Below are 24030 nucleotides of genomic sequence, written 5' to 3'. Positions count from 1 at the left end.
TCTCTCTCCTCATTGGCATGGCTCTTGCATGGGCGAACCCTATCTGGGAGAGACAAGGACCAGTGACCCGTGACTTCCAAGTCTTCCGCCGTACTTTTCGTATGGTTTTTGAGGAGCCTGGTCGGGTCTCATCTGAAGCGGCCTCTCTGATTAATCTACGCCAAGGAGACACATCCGTGAGTGAGTATGCCATCCACTTCCGCACCCTGGCGGGAGAGCTGTTATGGAACTAGAAGGCCCTGGTGGCTGCATTCTGGCATGGACTGGCTCCTAAGATTAAGGACGAACTTGCCGGTCAGGATCTGCCGTCTACCTTGGATGACCTCATCCTTCTGTCCGCCCGGATTGATATACGGATCCGAGAATGCCTCCAAGAGGTTCGACGGGAGGGAGTCCTTCCCAGTCTGGCTCCTACTTTGCAGCAACCCCTGCTGTCCTTGGAGGTCGATCCTCCTAAAGAGTCTGTGATAATGGACCAGTGTAAGTTATCCATCCAGGAGAGACAACGCAGACGCACTTCTGGACTCTGTCTTTATTGTGGCCTTGGTGGCCATCTTGTGCGCCTGTGTCCCCAAAGATCCCAAAGCCTAGGGTTGCTAGGAGTGACAACCTTGGGTAAGAATGGACTTCTGTCTAAATTGTCCATACCTGTGACCATAGTGACCGGTGAGAGAACACATCAGGTCTCTGCATATCTGGACTCTGTATCCGCTGCTAATTTCATCCGTAGAGACCTGGTGGAACATCTGCAATTACCCACCACCCCTCTGGAGAGCCCGTTGACAGTTGCTTCAGTAAATGGACTACCTCTGGCGGACCCAGTTGTAGCTTTGACCAAGCCACTGAGGCTCCAATTAGGGGCTCTTCACTCCAAACTTCTGTCGTTAAATGTCCTGTCCAAAGCTGTTAACTCTGTGTTGCTGGGCCTGCCTTGGCTCCAACTGCATGCCCGAGTCCTGAACTGGAATTCTGGAGAGGTTCTCCAGTGGGGCCCTGAGTGTCAAAGCCGTTGCCTGGTGCAGATTCGTTCAGTTCAGCCTTCTCTGCCTCGGTCATTGGCAGGATTGCCGAGTCATTATGCTGCATTTTCGGACATCTTCAGCAAGAGGGAGGCAGAGACATTGCCTCCACATCGGTCGTATGACTGCCCTATCGAACGGATTCCTGGTGCATCACTTCCCCGTGGTAGGGTATATCCTCTTTCCTTGCCAGAGACTCTGTCCATGTCCGCCTATGTAAAAGAGAACTTGGAGAGGGGCTTCATATGAAAGTCTTCCTTCCCGGCAGGAGCCGGGTTCTTTGTCAAAAAGAAGGACGGCTCTCTTCGTTCTTGTATCGACTACCGAGGTCTCAACCAGATCACGGTGAAGAATAAATATCCGTTGCCACTGATTTCTGAACGGTTTGATCGTATACGTGGTGCCAAGATTTTTTCTAAACTAGACCTGCGTGGGGCCTACAACCTAGTCCGGATTCGCCAGGGTGATGAATGGAAGACTGCATTTAACACTCGTGATGGACACTATGAGTATCTAGTAATGCCCTTCGGGCCTGTGTAATGCTCCCGCGGTCTTCCAGGAGTTTGTTAATGACATTTTCCGTGACCTTCTCTATGTTTGTTTGGTAGTCTACCTTGATGACATCTTGATTTTTTCTCCAGATCCTATGACGCATCACAGACATGTCCGTCAAGTTCTGATACGGTCAAGGGAGAATAGTCTGTACGCTAAGTTGGAAAAGTGCGTGTTTGAGAAAGAGGCTTTACCCTTCCTGGGCTACATGGTCTTGAATAGAGGTCTCGAGATGGATCCTGAGAAGGTCCTGGAATGGTCACGTCCTCAAGGCTTGAGGGCCATACAGCGCTTTTTGGGATTCGCCAATTTTTACAGGCCATTTATTCCAAACTTCTCCTCACTGACTTCTCCCATCTCTAACCTTACTAGGAAGGGTATGAACGCCAAGGTGTGGACTCCCGAGGCAGAGTCCGCATTCAATAGCCTGAAGTGTGCCTTCACGTCAGCCTCTATCCTCCATCATCCGGATGTCTCTCTGCAGTTCTCATTGGAGGTGGACACATCCTCTGTCGGTGCTTGTGCACTCCTGTTCCAGAGAGGTCCCAAGGGCATGTGGATATTTCTCAAAGCTCTTCTCTTCCGCAGAATGCAACTACTCGATTGGGCATCGGGAGTTACTGGCCATAAAATTGGCTCTGGAAGAGTGGAGACATCTACTAGAGGGCGCAGCTCATCTGATCTTAATTTTTACAGACCACAAGAATCTGACCTACCTCCAGACGGCCCAACGGCTGAACCCTAGCAGGCCAGGTGGTCATTGTTCTTTACCAGGTTCCAGCTGAGCTCCATTACCACCCGGCCGACAAGAATGGGAGGGCCGATGCCTTGTCCAGGTTTTTCGAGACGGAAGACACCAGGGAGATTCCACAGAACATTATTGATCCATTTTGCATGGTCTCTGTCAATCCCCTGCAAGTTGGGGACATTCCTCCAGGGCGGACTTTTGTGCGCCTGGCTGATTGTGGAAGAATCCTCCGCTGGGGACACTCCTCTAGACTGGCAGGTCACGCGGGGGTCCAAAACACCAGGGATCTGATTGCTCTTCATTTCTGGTTGCTCACGCTGCCCAAGGAAATTATGGACTTCGTTTCTTCCTGTTCTGTATGTGCAGCCAACAAGGCTGCTCACTCCAGACCTGCTGGTCTGCACCAGCCATTGCCTGTGCCCAATGCTCCCTGGCAGAATATAGCTGTGGACTTTATTACGGACCTGCCTTTCTCTACTGGATGCAGTACGGTCTGGGTGGTGGTGGACCGATTTTCTTACATGGCCCACTTCGTTCCTCTGACCGGTCTTCCTTCTGCTCCGCTGCTGGCCAAGCTGTTCATCCAACACATCTTCCACCTGCATGGCTTGCCACAGCATATTGTGTCTGACCGGGGGGGGGGGTGGGGGGGTTCAGTTACCCCAAGATGCAGGAGGCCACCCTGCTTAGAATGGGTTTTTTGTTTGGATTCTTTATCCCTTTTTCGTTTGATCCTCGCCCTAGTTTTTCCCATAATTTGAAGTCAGCTTTGGAATTTCTTCCGTGGTATGGGAGAAAGTGGGTAAGAAGGTTAGTTTGGGCTGCATTGCTTTTCGCGCCTTACCCTTTTGTAACCTGCGTGCATCTCCGTTGGGTGTGGTCCCCAAGAAAGAGCCTGGCAAATTTAGCTTAATTCACCATCTTTCTCATCCTCGTGGTAGTTCAGTGAATGGCGGTATTTCTAAAGCAGTTGCTACGGTTTCTGGAGTGTCTTTTGATAGGGCTATTGATTTGGTTTGCCGGGCGGGTCAGGGTTATGGCCAAATCTGACATTGTGTCTGCGTTTCGTTTGTTACCAGTTCATGCGGATTGTTTTGATTTGTTGGGTTGTCAGTGGGATGGCAAATTTTATTATGATATGTGTCTGCCTATGGGTTGTTCGATTTCTTGCTAGAATTTTGAAGTTTTTAGCTTTTTTTTAGCTTGGGTAGTGTGCGGGTAGTACTCTGGTCGCTCATTATTTGGCGATTTTTTAGTTTTTTGTCGGTCCACGTGGTTCTGCTCAATGTCGGTATTTTCTGGATACATTTTGTTTTATTGCATATCGTTTTGGGGTGCACTTGTCTGCCGAGAAGACTGAGGGACCTACGTCTGTGCTTTCATTTCTCTGAATCTAAATAGATTCTGACTTGATGGTTTTTCGTTTGCCGGCGGACAAGATTGTAAAACTACGAGTTATGCTGGATTTTGCTCTGTCTGCTGATAAGTTGCCGTTGCGCAAGGTGCAGTCATTGCCTTCAGAATAATATTCATTTCCGGGCGCGCCATGTTCTTGGTGTTAATAATGCTGTTGCGGATTCTCTCTCCCATTTCAATTGGCAGGTTTTTCGCTCGCTACTCCTGTAGGCGGACCTCGGAACCTCGAAGGGATTTGCTGGCCGGATTCCTTGTGGGTGATGTTGGAGCTCAATTGCCCCCATTAGTTAGATAGTCTCTGGCTTCCTCGACCTGGTCTGGGCACGGTAAGGCGTGGGGGGAGCAGTTGGAAGTGGTGGGGGAAAGGGAGTTTGGTTTGGATGATGTATAAAGGTTTTGCGTGATAAAGGTGTGTCTGGCTTTGCTGCCCAGCGTAGTTTAGCTGGGGGTCTCTTTTTTTTCTTTAAACTCAGGGGTTGGCCCGACGTTGCAAAGAAGTTTTTTATTCAACAGGCACTGCGGGGGTGGAAGAGAATCGGTAATTCGTCTGGAGTCTTGGCGGCCTGTGTCCTTATCTGTTTTGGGTAAGCTCTTATCGGTGCTCCCTGCTGTTTGTTCCTATTCATTTGAAACATCTTTGTTTCATGCGGCTTTTGTTTTGCCGTGTGACGGGCCCTTCGGGTGTCTGAATTGGTTCCTCCCAGTTCGGTGCATCCCGGCAGTTTGCTTTTCGAAGAAATAGCTTTATCTCGAGCCGGTTTTAGTTTCCATCGTTCTAAAACTGACGTGTTTTGTAAAGGTTGTTGGGTGTCTCTCCGCCCTGCGGCTGGCCTGGTGTACCCTGTGTCATCAGTATCTGATTATTTGACTTTAAGGCGTTCCGGGCAACTTTTTTGACTAATTTTAACGGTTCGCCTTTGACCTGTTTTCAATTTTCTGCAGTTTTTAAGAGAGCTTTATCGGAGTCTGGTTTTCTCCCTCTGAATTTGGCACGCATTCCTTTCGGATCGGGGTGGCAACGACGACTAGCAAATTGGGTATGGCGGGCGATGATGTGCGTCTGATCCGTCTCTGGCGCCTTGATTGTTTTGCCTGTTATATACGTCCTGATATGGTGCCTCAATGAGTTACTTATTGTTTTCTCCTTACAGGTTTTCGTCTGGCAGTGTGGATTCTCGGACATTCGGATGTCTTCTGGGCCCGAGCATCGGGCTACCACCTGACCTGGGGGTCGGTCCTTGGGCTTTACCTCCACTGACTTACATTGGCGAGGTTTGCAGGGCTTGCGCTGGCTGCAGGCCTTGCATGAAGTGCTGGATATTAATCAACACCCAACGACTCCAACGGTTTTGGTCATTCATGTCGGAGGCAATAATCTGTGTAATGCGCGCTTGGGGGAGCTGATCTCCCTTATTCAATCAGACTTGGAACGTTTTGCTTCCTTTTTCCCCGAATTGGTCCTTGTGTAGTCTGAGATTATTTCCAGGGCGGTTTGGCATGGTGCTTGTGATGCGAACGCCATTGAGAGGGGCAGGCAACTCCTGAACACTAGGGTGTCGAGGGTTGTGAGATCCCGGGGAGGTGTGGTGGTTAGGTACAGATGTCTGGAAGGGGACAATCGTGGCTTGTTGCTTTCTAATGGAGTTCATTTGACGGATATCAGGTTGGATATTTTTCTGTCGGGTCTCCAGGATGGTGTGGAGAAGGCCTTGTTTTTGTTGAATGGGAGTCGGAGGGTCGTGTAGGTAGGTACACACAGTGGCGGATTATCATTAGGGTGGTTCGGGTGGCCCGAACCCCCTCATGCCCAGTGGCGTCGCTAGCACCGGAGGGAGCTCCGGTGCCAGGACCGCACCTGTCATGAGACGAGGGGAGCTTCGCTCCTACTTAGCAGCCGTGGCCTGTGCTGCTTTAGAAGCTCCCCCTCCAGCCCCCCTTCCCTGCTCTAAACAGCTCTCCTCCTGCTGCTAGCTGTCGGGACATGGGGGAGGGGAGACTGTCGGCGGGCTCTGTGTCGGGCTGTGAGCAGGAGAAGAGCTGCAGTGAAGACTCACATATCTCCTACATAAAAGGTAAGTGCATTTGTGTTTACAATGTGTTTAATGTGCATATTCATGTGTGTTTACAAGGTGTACTTTATATGTGTATAATGTGCATACTCGTGGGTACTTTGTGTATAATGTGCGTACTTTGTGTATAATGTGCATACTTTGTGTATAATGTGCATACTTTGTGTATAATGTGCATACTTTGTGTATAATGTGCATACTTTGTGTATAATGTGCATACTTTGTGTATAATGTGCATACTTTGTGTATAATGTGCATACTTTGTGTATAATGTGCATACTTTGTGTATAATGTGCATACTTTGTGTATAATGTGCATACTTTGTGTATAATGTGCATACTTTGTGTATAATGTGCATACTTTGTGTATAATGTGCATAATGTGCCTACTTTGTGCATAATGTGCCTACTTTGTGCATAATGTGCCTACTTTGTGCATAATGTGCCTACTTTGTGCATAATGTGCCTACTTTGTGCATAATGTGCCTACTTTGTGCATAATGTGCCTACTTTGTGCATAATGTGCCTACTTTGTGCATAATGTGCCTATTTTGTGCATAATGTGCCTACTTTGTGCATAATGTGCGTACTTTGTGCATAATGTGCGTACTTTGTGTATAATGTGCATACTCGTGTGTACTTTGTGTATAATGTGCATACTCGTGTGTACTTTGTGTATAATGTGAATACTTTGTGTATAATGTGCATACTCGTGTGTACTTTGTGTATAATGTGCATACTCGTGTGTACTTTGTGTATTATGTGCATACTTTGTGTATAATGTGCATACTTTGTGTATAATGTGCATACTTTGTGTATAATGTGCATACTTTGTGTATAATGTGCATACTTTGTGTATAATGTGCATACTTTGTGTATAATGTGCATACTTTGTGTATAATGTGCATACTTTGTGTATAATGTGCATACTTTGTGTGTCTGTGATAGAGATAGAGTATATATACATATATATATATATATATATATATATATATATATTTCAGCAGAAATTCCGCTACAGAAAAAAAGCACCATTTCCTGTGGTTTTTACTGCAGTAAGTGGTGCGTATTTTGCGGCGTTTTTCTCAATGTTGGGAGATGGTGACGTCTCCTCTGAGAAAACGCAGCAATTCAGTTACTTTCCGCAGCAGGAATTGACATGCTGCAGCACGAGAAATACGCACCGCAGGACAAAATGTCTGGTCGGAAATTTTATGCAGCATCTGGATGAGATTTGGTAAATCTCACTCACTTTGCCACTACTATATTCTGGGTATTTTCCAGGCAGAAAATATGCAGTAATTACGTTAAGTGTGGACAAGCCCTAATACAGTAGCAGCAGAGTAGATTAGATGTGAACAATTCTCATCACACGCTGCGTAAATGATAAGCGGGAAATAAAAAGCTCAGACATTGACCCGCGTTGCGGTTTTTTATTCCGCAGCATGTCAATTGTATTTGCGTAAACGCTGCTGATTTGTTTCTGGTTTTCCCCATTTAATTCAATGGGGAGGTAAAACCCACAACAGATAGCAGATGTTCTGTAAAAACGCAATTTAGAAAAAAAAAAATCTTATACTTGCCCAGAATTCTGTTTCTTCATCCGGGCTGGCCTCCTGGGATGACGTTTCACCCTATGTGACCACTGCAGCCAATCACAGGCTGCAGCAGTCATATGGGATAAAATGTCATCCCAGGGCTGCAGCGACGCTGTGTAGCACTATATACAAGGGGGGGGAGCGCTGTGTGGCACTATATATAAGGAAGGGAGCACTGTGTGGCACTATATACAAGGGGGGAGCGCTGTGTGGCACTATATACAAGGGGGAGTTCTGTGTGGCTCTATCTATAGGGGGCTGTGTGACGCTCTCTACAGGGGGTTGTGTGTGTGGCTTTATCTACAGGGGGTTGTGTGTGTGGCTCTATCTACAGGGGTGTGTGTGTGTGGCTTTATCTACAGGGGGTTGTGTGTGTGGCTCTATCTACAGGGGTGTGTGTGTGTGTGTGTGTGTCTTTATCTACAGGGGTGTGTGTGTGTGTGTGTGTGTGTGTGTGTATGTGGCTTTATCTACAGGGGTGTGTGTGTGTGTGTGTGTGTGGCTTTATCTACAGGGGGTTGTGTGTGTTGCTCTATCTACAGGGGTGTGTGTGTGTGGCGCTATCTACAGTGGTGTGTGTGGCTTTATCTACAGGGGTGTGTGTGTGTTGCTTTATCTACAGGGGGGTGTGTGTGTGGCGCTGTCTACATGGGGGGTTGGCGCTGTGTCCCTGCACAGTGTGATACTGTCAGTATGTAGGGACACATCCATGTGAAAGGGGAATCGTCACACCCATTTGTTAATGCTTGTGCAAAAAGGTAGTGTTAGCAATAGTAACGGCGCGGCAGGGTGGCGGTGGAGAAGGGGGGCCCAAGTTTGGGTAACAGCCCAGGGCCCATGGTCTTCTTAATCCGCCACTTGGTACACATCCTACTGATGGCGGATTAAATGGTAAACAGTCTACCTACATTCTCCGCAAAGAACTGCTCGCATACGGATACCTATAGATTGAGGTTATTTGGTATGTTTTATGTTAAACAATTTTATACGTTAATAAATAACTGTGGCCGACACCGAGTCAACACCCAATTAAAAGTTAATTTGGTTTACAGTCTCTTATTATTTTATGTAGATTACATGGCCTGTAACGTATAAGTTATTTTATTTGGTTAGTCAAATTAACTGGGCCCCAACAAGAAGGGGTCCAGTTCCATAAAATGCAATAACCTAGTGGGCTGAATGCTGAAAACCATCTACATTAGGAAAGCATTAACGTCAAGGCCAGAGGACATTAATGACTCGATTCAGATAGATTTTTCCATTGTAGTTCATAAAGCTGCTGTCACTTTAGAGCCAAAGTTTCAGATAGATTTCTTAATCACAGTAAATGTTCATTCATATGATTCAGCACTAGCATGAAATTTGCAGCTACTGGAAGCCAATGCAAAACATGGTCATGAAATTAAAAGGAAAATATATTCATAAAATTCTACTTCATTAAGTAATCTGTTCAAATGGTCCGTAGAATAAATTAAATATTTCACAGAGCTGCTTCTGCAGGATGTCAACAATCTATTTGCAGCACAACATAATGAGAACAAGTACGCACTTCCTCTGCAATGGATATAGAAGAACTTCCTGTAGCTCATTCTGCAATCTCCCATGCAGGAAACCGGTCACTGTAGGTAATCCTTTTTGATATAGTTACCTTTCCATGTCCCAGGAAATCAAAGTACAAAAAGGTTTATATCTTCTTTTATTTCCTTTCATTGTGAGAGAAATCTGGAAAATCTTAAAAAAAGTAAAACTGTAAATGTTTCAAATGGGCACTGGCTGCAGTAAAGACCTGCTACAGGCTTCTCAGACGTGGTCTTCATTGACAACAGTAAGACAACAAGAGGCCACAGACTGCAGACATGCATTGCTTACTGATAGTAATCACATGGGATTTTTGTTTTTTCGAAAAAAAAAAATAATTAACGGTTTTCTGTGCTTTCCCACAACTCCATGTTCTGCAGAATCGGACTTTTAGTATTGTTAATGCTAAGCTTCCTGGTTCTTAACTAAAACAATTATGGCATGCAAACTACATGTTTTTAGGTCCATTTGACACGAATTTGAAATACCCTTGTAATGCATTCCTGAGGGACATCATGCTTTTCTAACTAATTAATGGGACTAAAGAGGTTAGGGTGAAGAAGGGTTTAACATTGTGTGGAAGAAGCAGATAGACCCACCTTGGTTAGTCAGGTGGCCACTGGCCAGCAGGCTATATAATATTAGTAAAAGTGGGCAGGGGGCTCATTGGATCACCCCTTTAAACGATATTGACTGCTCACCCCTTTTTTTGTTCTGGAATTCTGTGTATATTTAAGTATCTAAAAAATATTTCTGAATAAATGGAGAATCACAGGAGGTAGTAATACTTTTCAATACTAATGCAGTGATATTTATAATTTTTCTGGTTTTGTTCTCCGATTTGCCTTACAGTAACAGCTGGAGGTGGACACATTTTTAGAAGTTGGGTTTGGGTTATTGGAGTCACCAAACCGCCAGGTAACTGGTTCCAGGTACGGGTATTTTTATTGTTTATCACGGATGTTGATTAAGTAATAAATAGCTATGACCAGCCTTCACCCATAAAAAAAGGCAAATGTTCATGTATTATTTTTGGTTCTGTGGGCCTCCATGACAGGTTTTAAGTTAGTGCTAGGTAATGTGCAGCTCACTGTAGTCTATGGACTAATGCATGTCTCCATATTTTCATACAACAGGTGCTTTTATGCAGAGTGTACACTGTGTTCCAAATTATTATGCACATTGGATTTAAGTGTCATAAACATTTAATTATTAGTTTTTCAATTAAACTCATGGATGGTATTGTGTCTTATGGCTCTTTGGATCATTGTAATCAATCTTAGACACCTGTGATAGTTTGTCAGGTGTGCCCAATCAAAGGAAAACTACTTAAGAAGGACGTTCCACATTATTAAGCAGGCCACAGGTTTCAAGCAATATGGGAAAGAAAAAGGATCTCTCTACTGCCGAAAAGCGTGAAATAGTGCAATACCTTGGACAAGGTATGAAAACATTGGATATTGCAAGAAAACTTAAGCGTGATCTTCATACTGTGAAAAGATTTGTGGCGTAGTGGATGGTTGGTGAATGGCCACCATGTCCCAACAAGGCTGCGACCTCAGCAAGGAGGTGGCAGAGTCATGATTTGTGGCTGATTCAGAGCACAGACGGGTTCGTTCAGATAAAGGCATAATGAGGAAGGTTTCTGCCAGACAAATTAATAGGATTAGGAGAGCAGCTGCTAAAATGCCATTGCAAAGCAGCAAACAGGTATTTGAAGCCGCTGGTGCCTCTGGAGTCCCGCGAACCTCAAGGTGTAGGATCCTCCAGAGATTTGCAAGTGTGCATAAAGCTATTATTCGGCCACCCCTAAACAATGCTCAGAAGCAGAAACGGTTGCAGTGGGCTCAGAAATATCTCCACGTACGGATTTACGACTTCTCTTCACCCACCTGCCACGTACAGCTCTGCTACATCTCACACCTGTGATGGCAGGACCCCGTCCCGTGGTGCTGAGCGGACCCTCCGGCGCAGGGAAGAGCACGTTCCTGAAGAGGCTACTGAAGGAGTACGAGGGCGTGTTCGGGTTCTCTGTGTCCCACACAACGAGGAGCCCCAGATCCGGAGAAACCAACGGGAAAGATTACCACTTTGTGCCCCGGGAAGAGATGCAACGAGGCATTGCCAATGGGGAGTTTATAGAGAACGCAGTGTTTTCAGGGAACATGTACGGGACCAGTAAAGCAGCAGTGCAAGCGAGGAACCAGATCTGCATCCTGGACATCGATATGCAGGGAGTCAAGAGCATAAAGAAGACCGACCTGAACCCCCTCTACATCTCCATTCAGCCTCCGTCTGTCCAGATCTTGGAGAAGAGGCTTCGCGACCGCAACACGGAGTCCGAGGAAAGTTTACAGAAGAGGCTGCAGGCGGCCATAGATGATATAGAGATGGGCTCAGAAATACATGAAGACTAATTTTAAAACCGTGTTGTTTACTGATGAGTGCCGTGCAATCCTGGATGGTCCAGATGGATGGAGTAGTGGATGGTTGGTAAATGACCACCATGTCCCAACAAGGCTGCAACGTCAGCAAGGAGGTGGCGGAGTCATGTTTTGGGCTGGAATCATGGGGAGAGAGCTGGTAGGCCCCTTTAGGGTTCCTGACGGTGTGAAAATGACCTCAGCAAAGTACGTAGAGTTTATGACTGACCACTTTCTTCCGTGGTACAAAAATAAGAACCGTGCCTTCCGTAGCAAAATTATCTTCATGCATAACAATGCACCATCTCATGCTGCAAAGAATATTGGCTGCTATGGGCATAAAAAGGAGAGAAACTCATGGTGTGGCCCCCATGTTCCCCTGACCTCAACCCTATTGAGAACCTTTGGAGCATCCTCAAGCAAAAAAATCTATGAGAGTGGGAGGCAGTTCACATCAAAACAGAAGCTCTGGGAGGCTATTCTGACATCCTGCAAAGATATTCAAGCAGAAACTGTCCAAATACTCACAAATTCAATGGATGCAAGAATTGTGAAGGTGATATCAAAGAAGGGGTCCTATGTTAACATGTAACTTGGCCTGCTAAGGTTTTTTTTGATTGAAAGAGCTTTTGATTTCTGTAAATATGACCACCTGATGCTGCAAATTCAACAACTTATCATTTTAGTTCTCTTTACAACCTTTAAAATGTTTTGATCTCTGTTATGCATAATAATTTGAAACTGTAATGACGGGGTAGGGAGACAGACAGGGGAGCCCTAATCTACCCGCCACTCAGTCCCTGCCTACTTGCACGGCCCATCCTAGGCGATGGCGTACAACTGGGCGACGGTCCCTACGCTCATTAAGTGAAGGACAGACAAACAGACAAGAGTACACAGAAGCTAAGGGAAATGGGACAGTTGCCCATGGCAACACCGTGAGCAACAAGAGTAGTGAACGAGCCGAGTCAAACCAGGAGTGTATGAGGTACCAAACGCAGAGCAGGAGAGTAGTCAGTAAAGCCAGGGTCAATTTGAAGCAGAGGTCAATAGTACTAGCAGGAGCAGCAGAGCCAGGAAACCAGACAGAATCACAGGCAAAGGAAGAGCAGGAAATGAAGATATAAATAGACCGAGGGCGGGAGCTAGCTCCGTCTGGCCAGGCTGTGATAGGTTCTCCCACTCCTCAGCCTACCAGCCTCAGTGGTAGCAGATCGAGTCACTCTATCAGACCTAGGAGCAGATGCAGACTGATTAACCACGGGTGTCGACACAGAAGCTGTGTCTGGCAGATCCTTTACAGAAACAGTGCATTTAGAGTTTTTTACTTCTAAAAGAAAATCTGTTATCATTAGATTTGTTCAATAAAATTTGCATTATACTCCAACGGTTGATGGCTTGAAGATTATACTGACTGTCATTTGCACCGACTATTTAGGAAAATCAGCGAAAAATAACATTTGCATAATAATTTGGAATGCGGTGTACATAGAAAAAGTTCACCATGCCAAATCGGATGCTGTATATGGGAACATATTCTCAGTAAGGTGAGAGTCAATGGCAGATGGATGAGAGTCAATGGCAAAGGTATTCAACTATACAGTTGAATACATGTTTTGCAAAACAGTTTGGAATACAATTTTAAAAAAAAATAAAAAAAAATGTACGCCTCAACTGTACGGTCATAATCGCAGTGCAAGAGAGTTATTAAGAGAACAGCACCCTTTGGAACAGGAGCAGGATTGTTTGGAATATAATGTCACGTGAAAACTTTTGAGGTCGATGTGATGGTTGCCATTAGTGCCTTTTACCTGATATACATGCAAAGTGATACATGTGAACCAAGCATTTAATACATGTGAACTAGTTACATCATTAATAATAATTAAAACATTAAATTGACACAGTGAATACAATCATAGGAGTGCATATACATCATTGGTTGGATGGCGCCCTGTGTGGGATTCTCTATTGCTGCCCCCCACAAAACCAAAAAATCACCCACATATACATAGATATATATATATATATATATACCAGCAAAGAGAGACAGCAGCACTCTGTTTTCAAGCAAAATAGTCCAATAATAAAGGGTGCCAGCTGATAGTCTTGATCCAAAGACCATGTAGATATCCCAGAAATAAATCGAGCAGCACTCCGGTAATCAAGGTGAAAAAAAATGTGGTTTATTGTGCCAACATGGCAAGTGCAACGTTTCCGTCCCACCTTGGGACCTTTTTCAAGCATTTCTGGGATAGATAGATAGATTATATATATATATATATATATATATATACACACACACACACACACACACACACACACACACACACACACGCACATACTGGAACATATATACTATACATAGAGGCACATATTTAGACATACAGGCAAATATCCATTCATTATATATATATATATATATATATATATAATCAATGGATATTTGCCTGTATGTCTAAATATGTGCCTCTATGTATAGTATATATGTTCCAGTATGTGCGCGTGTATGTATATATAAGATATATATATATATACACACACACACACACACACACACACACACACACACACACACATATGAGGCATGTATACACACGTAATGGTCTTATACAAATATATAGGTAAACATATGGACATACAGGGCCAAATATACCCACGCAGGCACATATATACACAGAACAGATAGTTACCTACAGACCTATGTCACACTACAGATAACAGTATTAACTCTGAGTACAGATAATGTAGTAGAAGTTACCTGCAGTCCTATGTAACACCACAGATAACAGTGATCACTCTCTGAGTACAGATAATATAGATGTTACCTGCAGTCCTATGTAACATCACAGATAACACACAGTGATAACTCTCTGACTACAGGTAATGTAGTAGTGTTACCTGCAGTCCTATGTAACATCACAGATAACACACAGTGGCAATATTGTTGGAATGTACATCCGCCATACATACACGGATAGTGTTAAGAGGTTAAAGGGATTGTTCGGGTTTAAACTTTTCATGTTGCAGCAGGAGAGGAGGGCTTCAAATAAAAAAGCAGCCCATACTTACTAGGGCCCGCGTCAGCACCCGGCAAACCCAGGCGAGTGCCGGGGCCCACTAGGCCGCCGACGCTGCCATCGTCACGGCATCACTGTCCATATATGGACAGTGATATCAGGAGCAGAGTAGTGCTCTGCCCAGAACTATGGCTCTGGGGCTGCCTCGGAAAACACTGTCCATATATGGACAGTGATGTGAGGGGCTGCTCCTGAAGCGGAATCCCCAAACAGAGTGTCGGGAATGCTCTGGCTGGGGATTCCACTCTTAGAGGGAACCCCAAAGGTGCAACTACCAGGGAGGGGGGCTGTGTGTAATTACCAGGGAGGGGGGCTGTGTGACACTACCAGGGAGGGGGGCTGTGTGACACTACCAGGGACGGGGGCTGTGTGACACTACCAGGGAGGGGGGCTGTGTGACACTACCAGGGAGGGGGGCTGTGTGACACTACCAGGGAGGGGGGCTGTGTGACACTACCAGGGAGGGGGGCTGTGTGACACTACCAGGGAGGGGGGCTGTGTGACACTACCAGGGAGGGGGACTGTGTGACACTACCAGGGAGGGGGACTGTGTGACACTACCAGGGAGGGGGGCTGTGTGACACTACCAGGGAGGGGGGCTGTGTGACACTGCCAGGAACGGCGGCTGTGTGACACTGCCAGGAAGGGGGGCTGTGTGACACTGCCAGGAAGGGGGGCTGTGTGACACTACCAGGGAGGGGGGCTGTGTGACACTACCAGGGAGGGGGGCTGTGTGACACTACCAGGGAGGGGGGCTGTGTGACACTACCTGGGAGGTGGGGGCTGTGTGGCACTACCTGGGAAGGGGGCTGTGTGGCACTAGCTACGGAGGGTGCTAAACTTATGGGGGTACAAACTGGGCGCCTAACTTCTATATGGAGGCATAAACAGTGCATAACGTCTATATGGGGGCACAAAGTGACATTTTCTGCCATTTTACTGCCGCCGTGAGTTCCCCCACAAAGGGGCCTACTAAGTCTTGTGTCGCCCAAGGGCCTATATTCTGTATACAACGCAGCCGTATCTAGCGCTGAGACCTGAATCCTTCAGGCCTGTGGGACTGACGGGTTCAGTGTCAGCAGGTCCTGGACACGCAGAATCCACCTGTTAAGTTATGAACCGTCGACACGCAGGACCCGCTGACACTAAACCCGTCAGTCCCACTGACCTGACGGACTCAGGTCTCAGTGCTAGATACCACTGCACTGTATACAGAATACAAAACAACTGTATCTCAAAAAAGTTAAAATTGTTTAATAAGGCTCCGTTCACATGTGTGTCAGGGCTCCGTTCAGGCAATCCATCTGAGCTCTGTCAGAACGGAACCCTGACTGAATCAATAATGTAGTCGACTGGGCTTTTGATTCAGTCAAAACAACGGAACCCTTGCACAGCGGAGACAAACGCAAACCATTTGCACCAGATCCGTCACCATTGAAATCAATGGTGATGCAAACGGAAACCTGTGGTTCCCGTTTGTTTCAGTCAGGGCTCCGTTCTGACAGAAAGCTCAGATGGAACGCCTGAACGGACCCTGACGCAGATGTGAACGAAACCTTAAATGTAATTACAAAGTTGCACCAAACACAATGATTTTTATAGAAAAAAAAATGTCAATGGTGTACATAGCTTTTCACGTAATCTGAACAGGGTTTAAAAGGGCAACAAATGGTAAATGTGCACTATGAAGACACTGAATTCTGTGCCCATTTGACATTTATTAACACTTTAGTGCCTTTCAGTGCCACCATGGTGCCCATTTGTCCATTTGCTGCCCCTGTAGCCTTTAGCATCTATTGTCACAGAAGAACAATAATGGGGCAACAAAATGGTAAATGGGCATCAAGGGGGCACTGAACAGAAGGACACTAAAGGGGCAATAAGTGGCAAATAAGGCACCAAGGTGGCACTGAATCCTCTGTCCATTTGCCATTATTGCCCTTTTTAGAACCCCATAAGTTCCCACATTCAAATAAAGTCCAGTCAGTGACTTACCTGCTGGGCTTCCGGCAAACGCTTCCTGCTGGAGCTGGAGCCGCCCTGGAGAAAACATTCCCTCGGTGTCTCCACCAGCCCTGGAAGCGCACAGGAAGCGCGGTGTCTCCTCCCTGTCTTACATCCTGAATGATGTCATTACACCTGTCTCGTCATTCAGGACGCAGGACAGGGTGAGAAGACGAGCGGTGGCCGGGGCGCGGGGCAGCCAGTATGAGGTCGGTGCAGTTAGTGATTTGTACCTGACCCGCTGGCATCCCGAGTAGTGGCCGTGGCATGTACTCCCGGTGGCGCCCCCCTTACAGTGCGACGGGCGGCGCGCTGTGCGACCGCACTGGTCGCACGTACCACGTTATGGATACGCTGTTTCCGTAACACCCATGGAACTGAATAGTAGTTACGGAAACAGCGTAGCTCACATGCTATGCTGCTTCCGTAGCGGCCATTCACTACTGTGGGAGTTACAGAAACTGCGTAGCTCAGCAAGCTACGCTGTTTTCGTGACTACTCTTCAGTTCTATGGGAGTTACGGAAATAGCTCTGTTTCCGTAACTCCCGACCATGTAATTAGTAAGTGGCCGGGATGCAGTGTGAGAACAAAAAGCTAGAATGGGATTTAGGGGGCCCTGTTCTAGGGATAGGTGCAGGTTCCAGAGGTGGGAACAGCATCTTTCTGACATTTATGACATATCCTGGGGATATGTCATAAATGTTGCTCATGGGAAAACCCCTTTAGTTAAAAATGGCCAGGAACAGCGTGATCGCTGTTCCTGGCCGTTAGAGCAGTGTGTCAGCTGTAAAACACAGATGACCCCTGCAGTGTTTCAAACGGCATCCACGTGTGAGCCCGCTCCTAACATCATCCCCCCCATTCCATGACGTTAAGGAAGCAAGATTTATTCTTGATAAAAAGTGCATCTTAAAGTCAGAAAAATATGGTATATCGATTTATTTTGTTTAGAGAGAAACTATTTATTAACCTCTTCCCGCACCAAGAGGGGGAGTAGGGAGCGGGCTCATGGGCTGAGTCAATAGGGCAGTCAATAGCAACCGCGGCATCTAAGCCTTTAGAAACGGCTTAGATAGGCCTCTAGCATCCCATCAGTTCCCCGCGAAAATCGCGGGGTCTATTGAAGGACCCTAGGTCTGCCCTCTTACTAAGCCCTCCAAGAGACAGGGCATAATAGGAAACCATTAGAAGTAAAGAAAAAAAAAAGAGACCATTAAAAGTACAATTTACTACTCCAACTATTTATTTTCTTTTGCTTATATAGTGCAGCATAGTCTATTATTAAATAATAATGTGGAGGCTCTTGTGTATATCCGTTTTAGTTGATGTGCCATCATTATGGGTCGTCTACAATATTGGTTCCTTTCTCCCCTATGGTATGGTTCCCCTAATGCAACCAGCATTTCCCATGATGCTTCTGGCTTTGCAGAAGCGGGGGGGGGGGGGATCTCAACACACTGCTCTTGGCCTGCTCTGAGTACTATCTAAGTGCTGTAAGTGACATAGAACTTCCGTCCTCACACTGCAGAGTCTGTGTATTCCTATGTAGCTTTAGCCGGTCGCCTCTGCCTCCTGCTTGTGATAGGTTTCTTCATGTCAGGTTTTACACATGAGGCAGTAAGAAGCAGCATCTCATAGAAATACACTAGACTCTCTGCACACAGCACTTACACATAGTATAGACATCTAGTGAGAGTCAGAAGAGATTTCTAATGCTGCATCTAATTATTTTATGGATTAACCTATTATAATCACTGCACTCTTGCTCCATTACATTGGGCAGAACAAATCTCTTCAGCAGCACTGTATGCATGAAGGGACATACAAAGGAATATGGAGGGTGGAGCTGGGTGGGGAGGTATCTCAGGAGGCATTTGATAGGTAATTATGTAATCCTGTAGTTTACAGGAAGTCAGCCACACAGGAGAAATGACTTCCTGTCTACACGTGAGAGCATGGCCTATTCTGGTGGTCAAACGGAGATCCCATGACACAACTGCCTATGATGAAAGGGCTCAAAATAAATGGATGTAACGGAGCTGGGAAGAAACAAATGACAGCTATAATATTACTTGTGAGTTAACATTATAAGTGCAAAAACAACATTTGCCGTAGTACTTCTTTAAGTATTGCAGTTTATTGAACCAGCGATATAACCTTTTTAATTTTTCCATTAAATAACGTAAACAATTAAAAAAGAAACAATTTGTTTCACCACATCCGTAAAAGTCCAAACTACTACAATATAATTATATTTAGGATATTTTTCCCACACGGTGAACTCCGTAAAAAAACAAAACAGAATTGCTGTATTTTTAGTCAGCTTGCCTCCCAAATAAAATGAAATAAAGAGTGATCAAAAACTCATATGTACTCCAAAATGATACCAATAAAAAAAACAGCTCGACCTGCAAAAAGCAAGCTATTGAATTTCAATACTTCAGCAACTGAAAAATAAATAAAAAGTTATAGGTCTCACATAATGGCAAAACATTTTTTTTTCAACAAATTGTTTTTATTTTGTATTCCACCCTACCCTACAAAAAAAAAGTTTTACATTTTTCTGTACATTAGATGTTACTTTAAATGGTATCATTAAAAAATACAACTTGTCCAGCAATAAACATGTCCTTATACTGTACGTCTATGTCGACAGAAAAATAAAAAAGTTATGGCTCTCAAAACGCAGGGAGAAAAAAAAAGAATTAAAAAACAAACAAAAACTCCCTGGAATCAACAGTTGTTTGGAAAGCCCTCACAAATGCTGGTTGAATCGCAGGAACTAGAAGAATGTTGCTACTGCGCCTAACTTTTTGTATTGTTTTCCTTAGGTCTATGGAAACTCTTATTGTCTGGTCACTGCTAAAGACAAAATCAACCCCTGGCCTGTTTTAGGGTGTGTTCACATCAGAATTAGGTTCCGTTGATGGGTTCCATCAGACCTTTCCTTCAGGGGAAGCAATCAACGGAAAGGCAAACGGAAACCATAGATTTCCGTTAGCATTACTAATGATTTCAATGGTAATGCTTCCGTTGCTAATGGTTTCCGTTTGTCTCCGTTCTGGAAGCTTTCTGTTTTTTTATGGAATCAATAGCTCATTAGAGAATGAGCGCTCGCTAAAGTTCATCTTCTACAGTAGACTGGAGACTCTTCCATAGTAGACTGTAAATTAAGGGCCTACACGGACCGTCCTCAAAGCACAATGGGCAGTCGTTAAAAGCTAAAAACTGTTTTATTTAAAAATAATCATGTTATTTAATTATTTTTTGTGTGTTTTTTTTTTTTTTAAAACAATTATATTTTTGGGGCTAATTTATCAACCTTTGTATGGCAGTTTTCTGTCGCAGAAAAGTTGCGAAAGGGTCCAAAAGTCTAAATTTGCAGAGCAAATTGCGATTTTTGGCCATTTTGCGCCACTGTCACCACTTTTGTGTAAAGGGGCGTGGCTTCAGGGAAAGTGGATCACGCCACAGTGGCCTTACAAATTTATTATAACTTACGCCAAAAAACGGTTTCCCCCTGTCCAAATTGGATAGTTTAAAAAAATAATAATTCACTCACCTCAGTGCTCCTCTTTTCCCCTACGACACCTTCATCACACCAGTGCGCCTCATGCAACGTATTGACGCCAGGCAGGATGTTGTATGCGACACAGGACTGATGACACTGAAATGCTGTGTCGTATATGAGGTCCTGACAGTGCACAGTGTCAGGGCCTTGTACAAGTGGCGCTGCAGTGATGAGGGAGCCAAAAGAGTGAAAAGGTGCGCTGAGGTGAGCAAGTAGTTGCTTTTTATTTTTATTTTATTGCCGATGTATGGGGAATTTATGGCGCATAGGCGCGGCCGGAAGATTCAACACATTAAGAGGCTTACCCCTCTTAATAAATGTCGCAGTTTACGCTTATTTTTCTTACTACGAGGACTGGCGTATGAAAGGCCAAATTGCTCCCATTATTTTTTCATTATAATGATATGAAATACCTGTGTATTCCATTGCATTCCTACCAGCGCATGTAACATGAACAGGCAGCTGGGAGGGCATAACTGAGATATGCCCTAACAGGGATTAGCTCTGGACAGTCCGGTGGGCCAAAGATGGGCCCAAAGCTGTTTGTGTTTGTTTTAAACCATCTAGGAGTTATTTTATCCCACCATCTGCCATCTGTGTACCATTATGTGACTGTTTTTTTGTGGCAGAAGCACAGATATAGTCTTTGTGAGCATGCATATCCCAAGTATGCGCAGGAGACTCAAATTGTGTGACAACACAACTGAATAGACAGTATCTAACGCATAGAGAAATGCTGGGGGATGCAGTTTGCAAGATGACCTAGTGGTCACTTGGGTGGAAGGCGCCATTGCTGAAATAAACAGTGGGATTTGCTCAGGAGCCAGGGAATAAAACTAAATCATCTACACTACCGTTCAAAAGTTTAGGGTCACTTAGAAATTTCCTTATTTTTGAAAGAAAAGCACAGTATTTTTCAATGAAGAGAACATTAAATTAATCAGAAATACACTCTATACATTGTTAATGTGGTAAATGACTATTCTAGCTGAAAACATCTGGTTTTTAATGCAATATCTACATAGGTGTCTAGAGGCCCATTTCCAGCAACCATCACTCCAGTGTTCTAATGGTACATTGTGTTTGCTAACTGTGTTAAAAATTAGATGATTAGAAAATACTTGAAAACCCTTGTGCAATTATGTTAGCACCGCTGTAAACAGTTTTGCTGTTTAGAGGAGCTATAAAACTGACCTTCCTTTGAGCTAGTTGAGAATCTGGAGCATTACATTTGTGGGTTCGATTAAACTCTCAAAATGGCTAGAAAAAGAGAGCTTTCATGTGAAACTCGACAGTCTATTCTTGTTCTTAGAAATGAAGGCTATTCCATGCGAGAAATTGCCAAGAAACTGAAGATTTCCTACAACGGTGTGTACTACTCCCTTCAGAGGACAGCACAAACAGGCTCTAACCAGAGTAGAAAGAGAAGTGGGAGGCCCCGCTGCACAACTGAGCAACAAGACAAGTACATTAGAGTCTCTAGTTTGAGAAATAGACGCCTCACAGATCCTCAACTGGTAAATCGTACCCGCAAAACGCCAGTGTCAACGTCTACAGTGAAGAGGCGACTCCGGGATGCTGGCCTTCAGGACAGAGTGGCAAAGAAAAAGCCATAGCTGAGACTGGCTAATAAAAGGAAAAGATTAATATGGGCAAAAGCACACAGACATTGGACAGAGGAAGATTGGAAAAAAGTTTTATGGACAGACGAATCGAAGATCACACAGAAGAACATTTGTGAGACGCAGAACAACTGAAAAGATGATGGAAGAGTGCCTGACGCCATCTGTCAAGCATGGTGGAGGTAATGTGATGGTCTGGGGTTGCTTTGGTGCTGGTAAAGTGTGAGATTTGTACACGGTAAAAGGGATTTTGAATAAGGAAGGCTATCAGTCCATTTTGCCACGCCATGCCATACCCTGTGGACAGCGCTTGATTGGAGTCAATTTCATCCTACAACAGTACAATGACCCAAAGCACACCTCCAAATTATGCAAGAACTATTTAGGGAAGAAGCAGGCAGCTGGTATTCTCTCTGTAATGGAGTGGCCAGCGCAGTCACCAGATCTCAACCCCATAGAGCTGTTGTGGGAGCAGCTTGACCGTATGGTACGCAAGAAGTGCCCATCAAGCCAATCCAAATTGTGGGAGGGGCTTCTGGAAGCATGGGGTGAAATTTCTCCCGATTACCTCAGCAAATTAACAGCTAGAATGCCAAAGGTCTGCAATGCTGTAATTGCTGCAAATGGAGCATTCTTTGACGAAAGCAAAGTTTGAAGGAGAAAATTATTATTTCAAATAAAAATCATTATTTCTAACCTTGTCAATGTCTTGACTATATTTTCTAGTCATTTTGCAACTCATTTGATAAATATAAGTGTGAGTTTTCATGGAAAACACAAAATTGTCTGGGTGACCCCAAACTTTTGAACGGTACTGTACTTCCCTATCGACCAGCAGCAAAACACAAATTCCTGCTTCTCCCCCAACTACCCGTTGTTTTTACCACCCTACCATAGCAGGGCAGGTGAGGATGTTCCAGGAGTTAGTCCTTACATATTATAATTCCCATGGTTGGATCTCTCTCTAAGAGCAGACAAAATGCAGATTGCAGGCTTCTATACATGGCTGGGCACTTAACCCCAATGCTCCAGGAGGAAATGTACAGGTGATTCCGCACCTGTTCATGTACAATATGTATTAATTCATACCAGCGGTGGTCAGAGACTAGAACGTTTGGTGTCAAATTTAAATGGAATGCTCTGGGAACCAAGTACTTTCCGATTGATGTTGTATGCTAAATTCTGGTAAGCATTGTTCTCTACTCCTGGCCTGCTGAGCAATACGTTTGTAAAGTGTCCCTGCTTTACAATAGGGCTTTAGGTGTCAACTTGGACTCCGGGAATCCTTGCACAGATGGAGCAGGGAGGAAGTTCACTAGTAGAATGCAATAGTAAATGCTGCCACCTTGTTTGTAGACAATGTGAGGTACCACTACCGGAGTCTGACCAGAGGGAGTGCAATAACTGTGAAAACGGAAACTGAGCATGAACCCTATATATTTGACGATGTGCTAGTTGATTGGAAGCCTTTGTTTAAGCTTCTTTGTAAAAAAAAATCAAAGATTCTTATGCCCAGGGAGCATAGAGACAAAAGAAGAGGTGGCATCCTCAAAGGTTATCAAGTCTCAGAGTCAATTAGGGTGGCTGGTCAAAACTGACTATCATACCTACGTACTGTAGGTCAAAATGTTTTTGTATAATCAAATGACCTCTTTGACACTTTATCTTGCACTTGGGAAGATCAGCCGGCTGAAGTCCAAACTATCTATCTAACTATTAAGGCACCAATCTTACAGTGTCAGGTCATGTCTGCGGCCATCGAAAAAAGAAACTGTGGGGACTACAAGCAGATTTATCTTTCAAATTGGACAAGATATTCTGCATAGTTATTCCTGCCAAGGTAAAGAGGAAGCTCCAGTGGTGGTTGACCTTGATGAAGAAGACGACGTTTGCTCCTGTAGCTTGGAGCGAAAAGCTTGGGAGCTCATCTGGGCCCACTGAAAGATTCAGTAAAATTGGTCCAAAAGAGGTTATTTTTCATAGAATTGGAGGGAAATTTCAGAAGGTCCTTGCACTTTAAGGCTGGGTTCACACAACCTATTTTCAGACGTAAACGAGGCGTTTTACGCTTCGAATTACGTCTGAAAATACGGCTCCAATACGTCGGCAAACATCTGCCCATTCATTTCAATGGGTTTGCCTGTCATTTACACGTCGCTGTCAAACGACGACGCGTAAAAAAGACGGCTCATCAGAAGAAGTGCAGGACATTTCTTGAGACGCAATTTAAGCAGTTTTTCATTGATTCCAATGAAGAACAGCTCCAAATTACGCCATAATTGACGCCTCGCAAAAGGCGAGTACGAGCAATTACGTCTGAAATGCAGGATCTGTTTTCTCCTGAAAACAG

The 24030-nt window shown here is 44.8% G+C and overlaps 2 protein-coding genes across 6 annotated transcripts in view; one reads left to right on the top strand and one right to left on the bottom strand.

Moving 5' to 3' along the window:
• Positions 1-24030, bottom strand: part of MCF2L (MCF.2 cell line derived transforming sequence like) — a 267104-nt gene that overhangs the window by 176154 nt on the left and 66920 nt on the right. The window lies entirely within an intron of this gene.
• Positions 10849-11396, top strand: LOC142743727 (guanylate kinase-like). The gene has a single exon (XM_075854753.1). The coding sequence runs from the start codon at positions 10908-10910 to the stop codon at positions 11394-11396; it is 489 nt and encodes a 162-aa protein (XP_075710868.1). The 5' UTR covers positions 10849-10907.

The sequence above is a fragment of the Rhinoderma darwinii genome, chromosome 2 (genome assembly GCF_050947455.1).
Source record: "Rhinoderma darwinii isolate aRhiDar2 chromosome 2, aRhiDar2.hap1, whole genome shotgun sequence".
NCBI lineage: Eukaryota > Metazoa > Chordata > Amphibia > Anura > Rhinodermatidae > Rhinoderma > Rhinoderma darwinii.
This window is presented reverse-complemented; position numbering and strand designations above follow the sequence as displayed.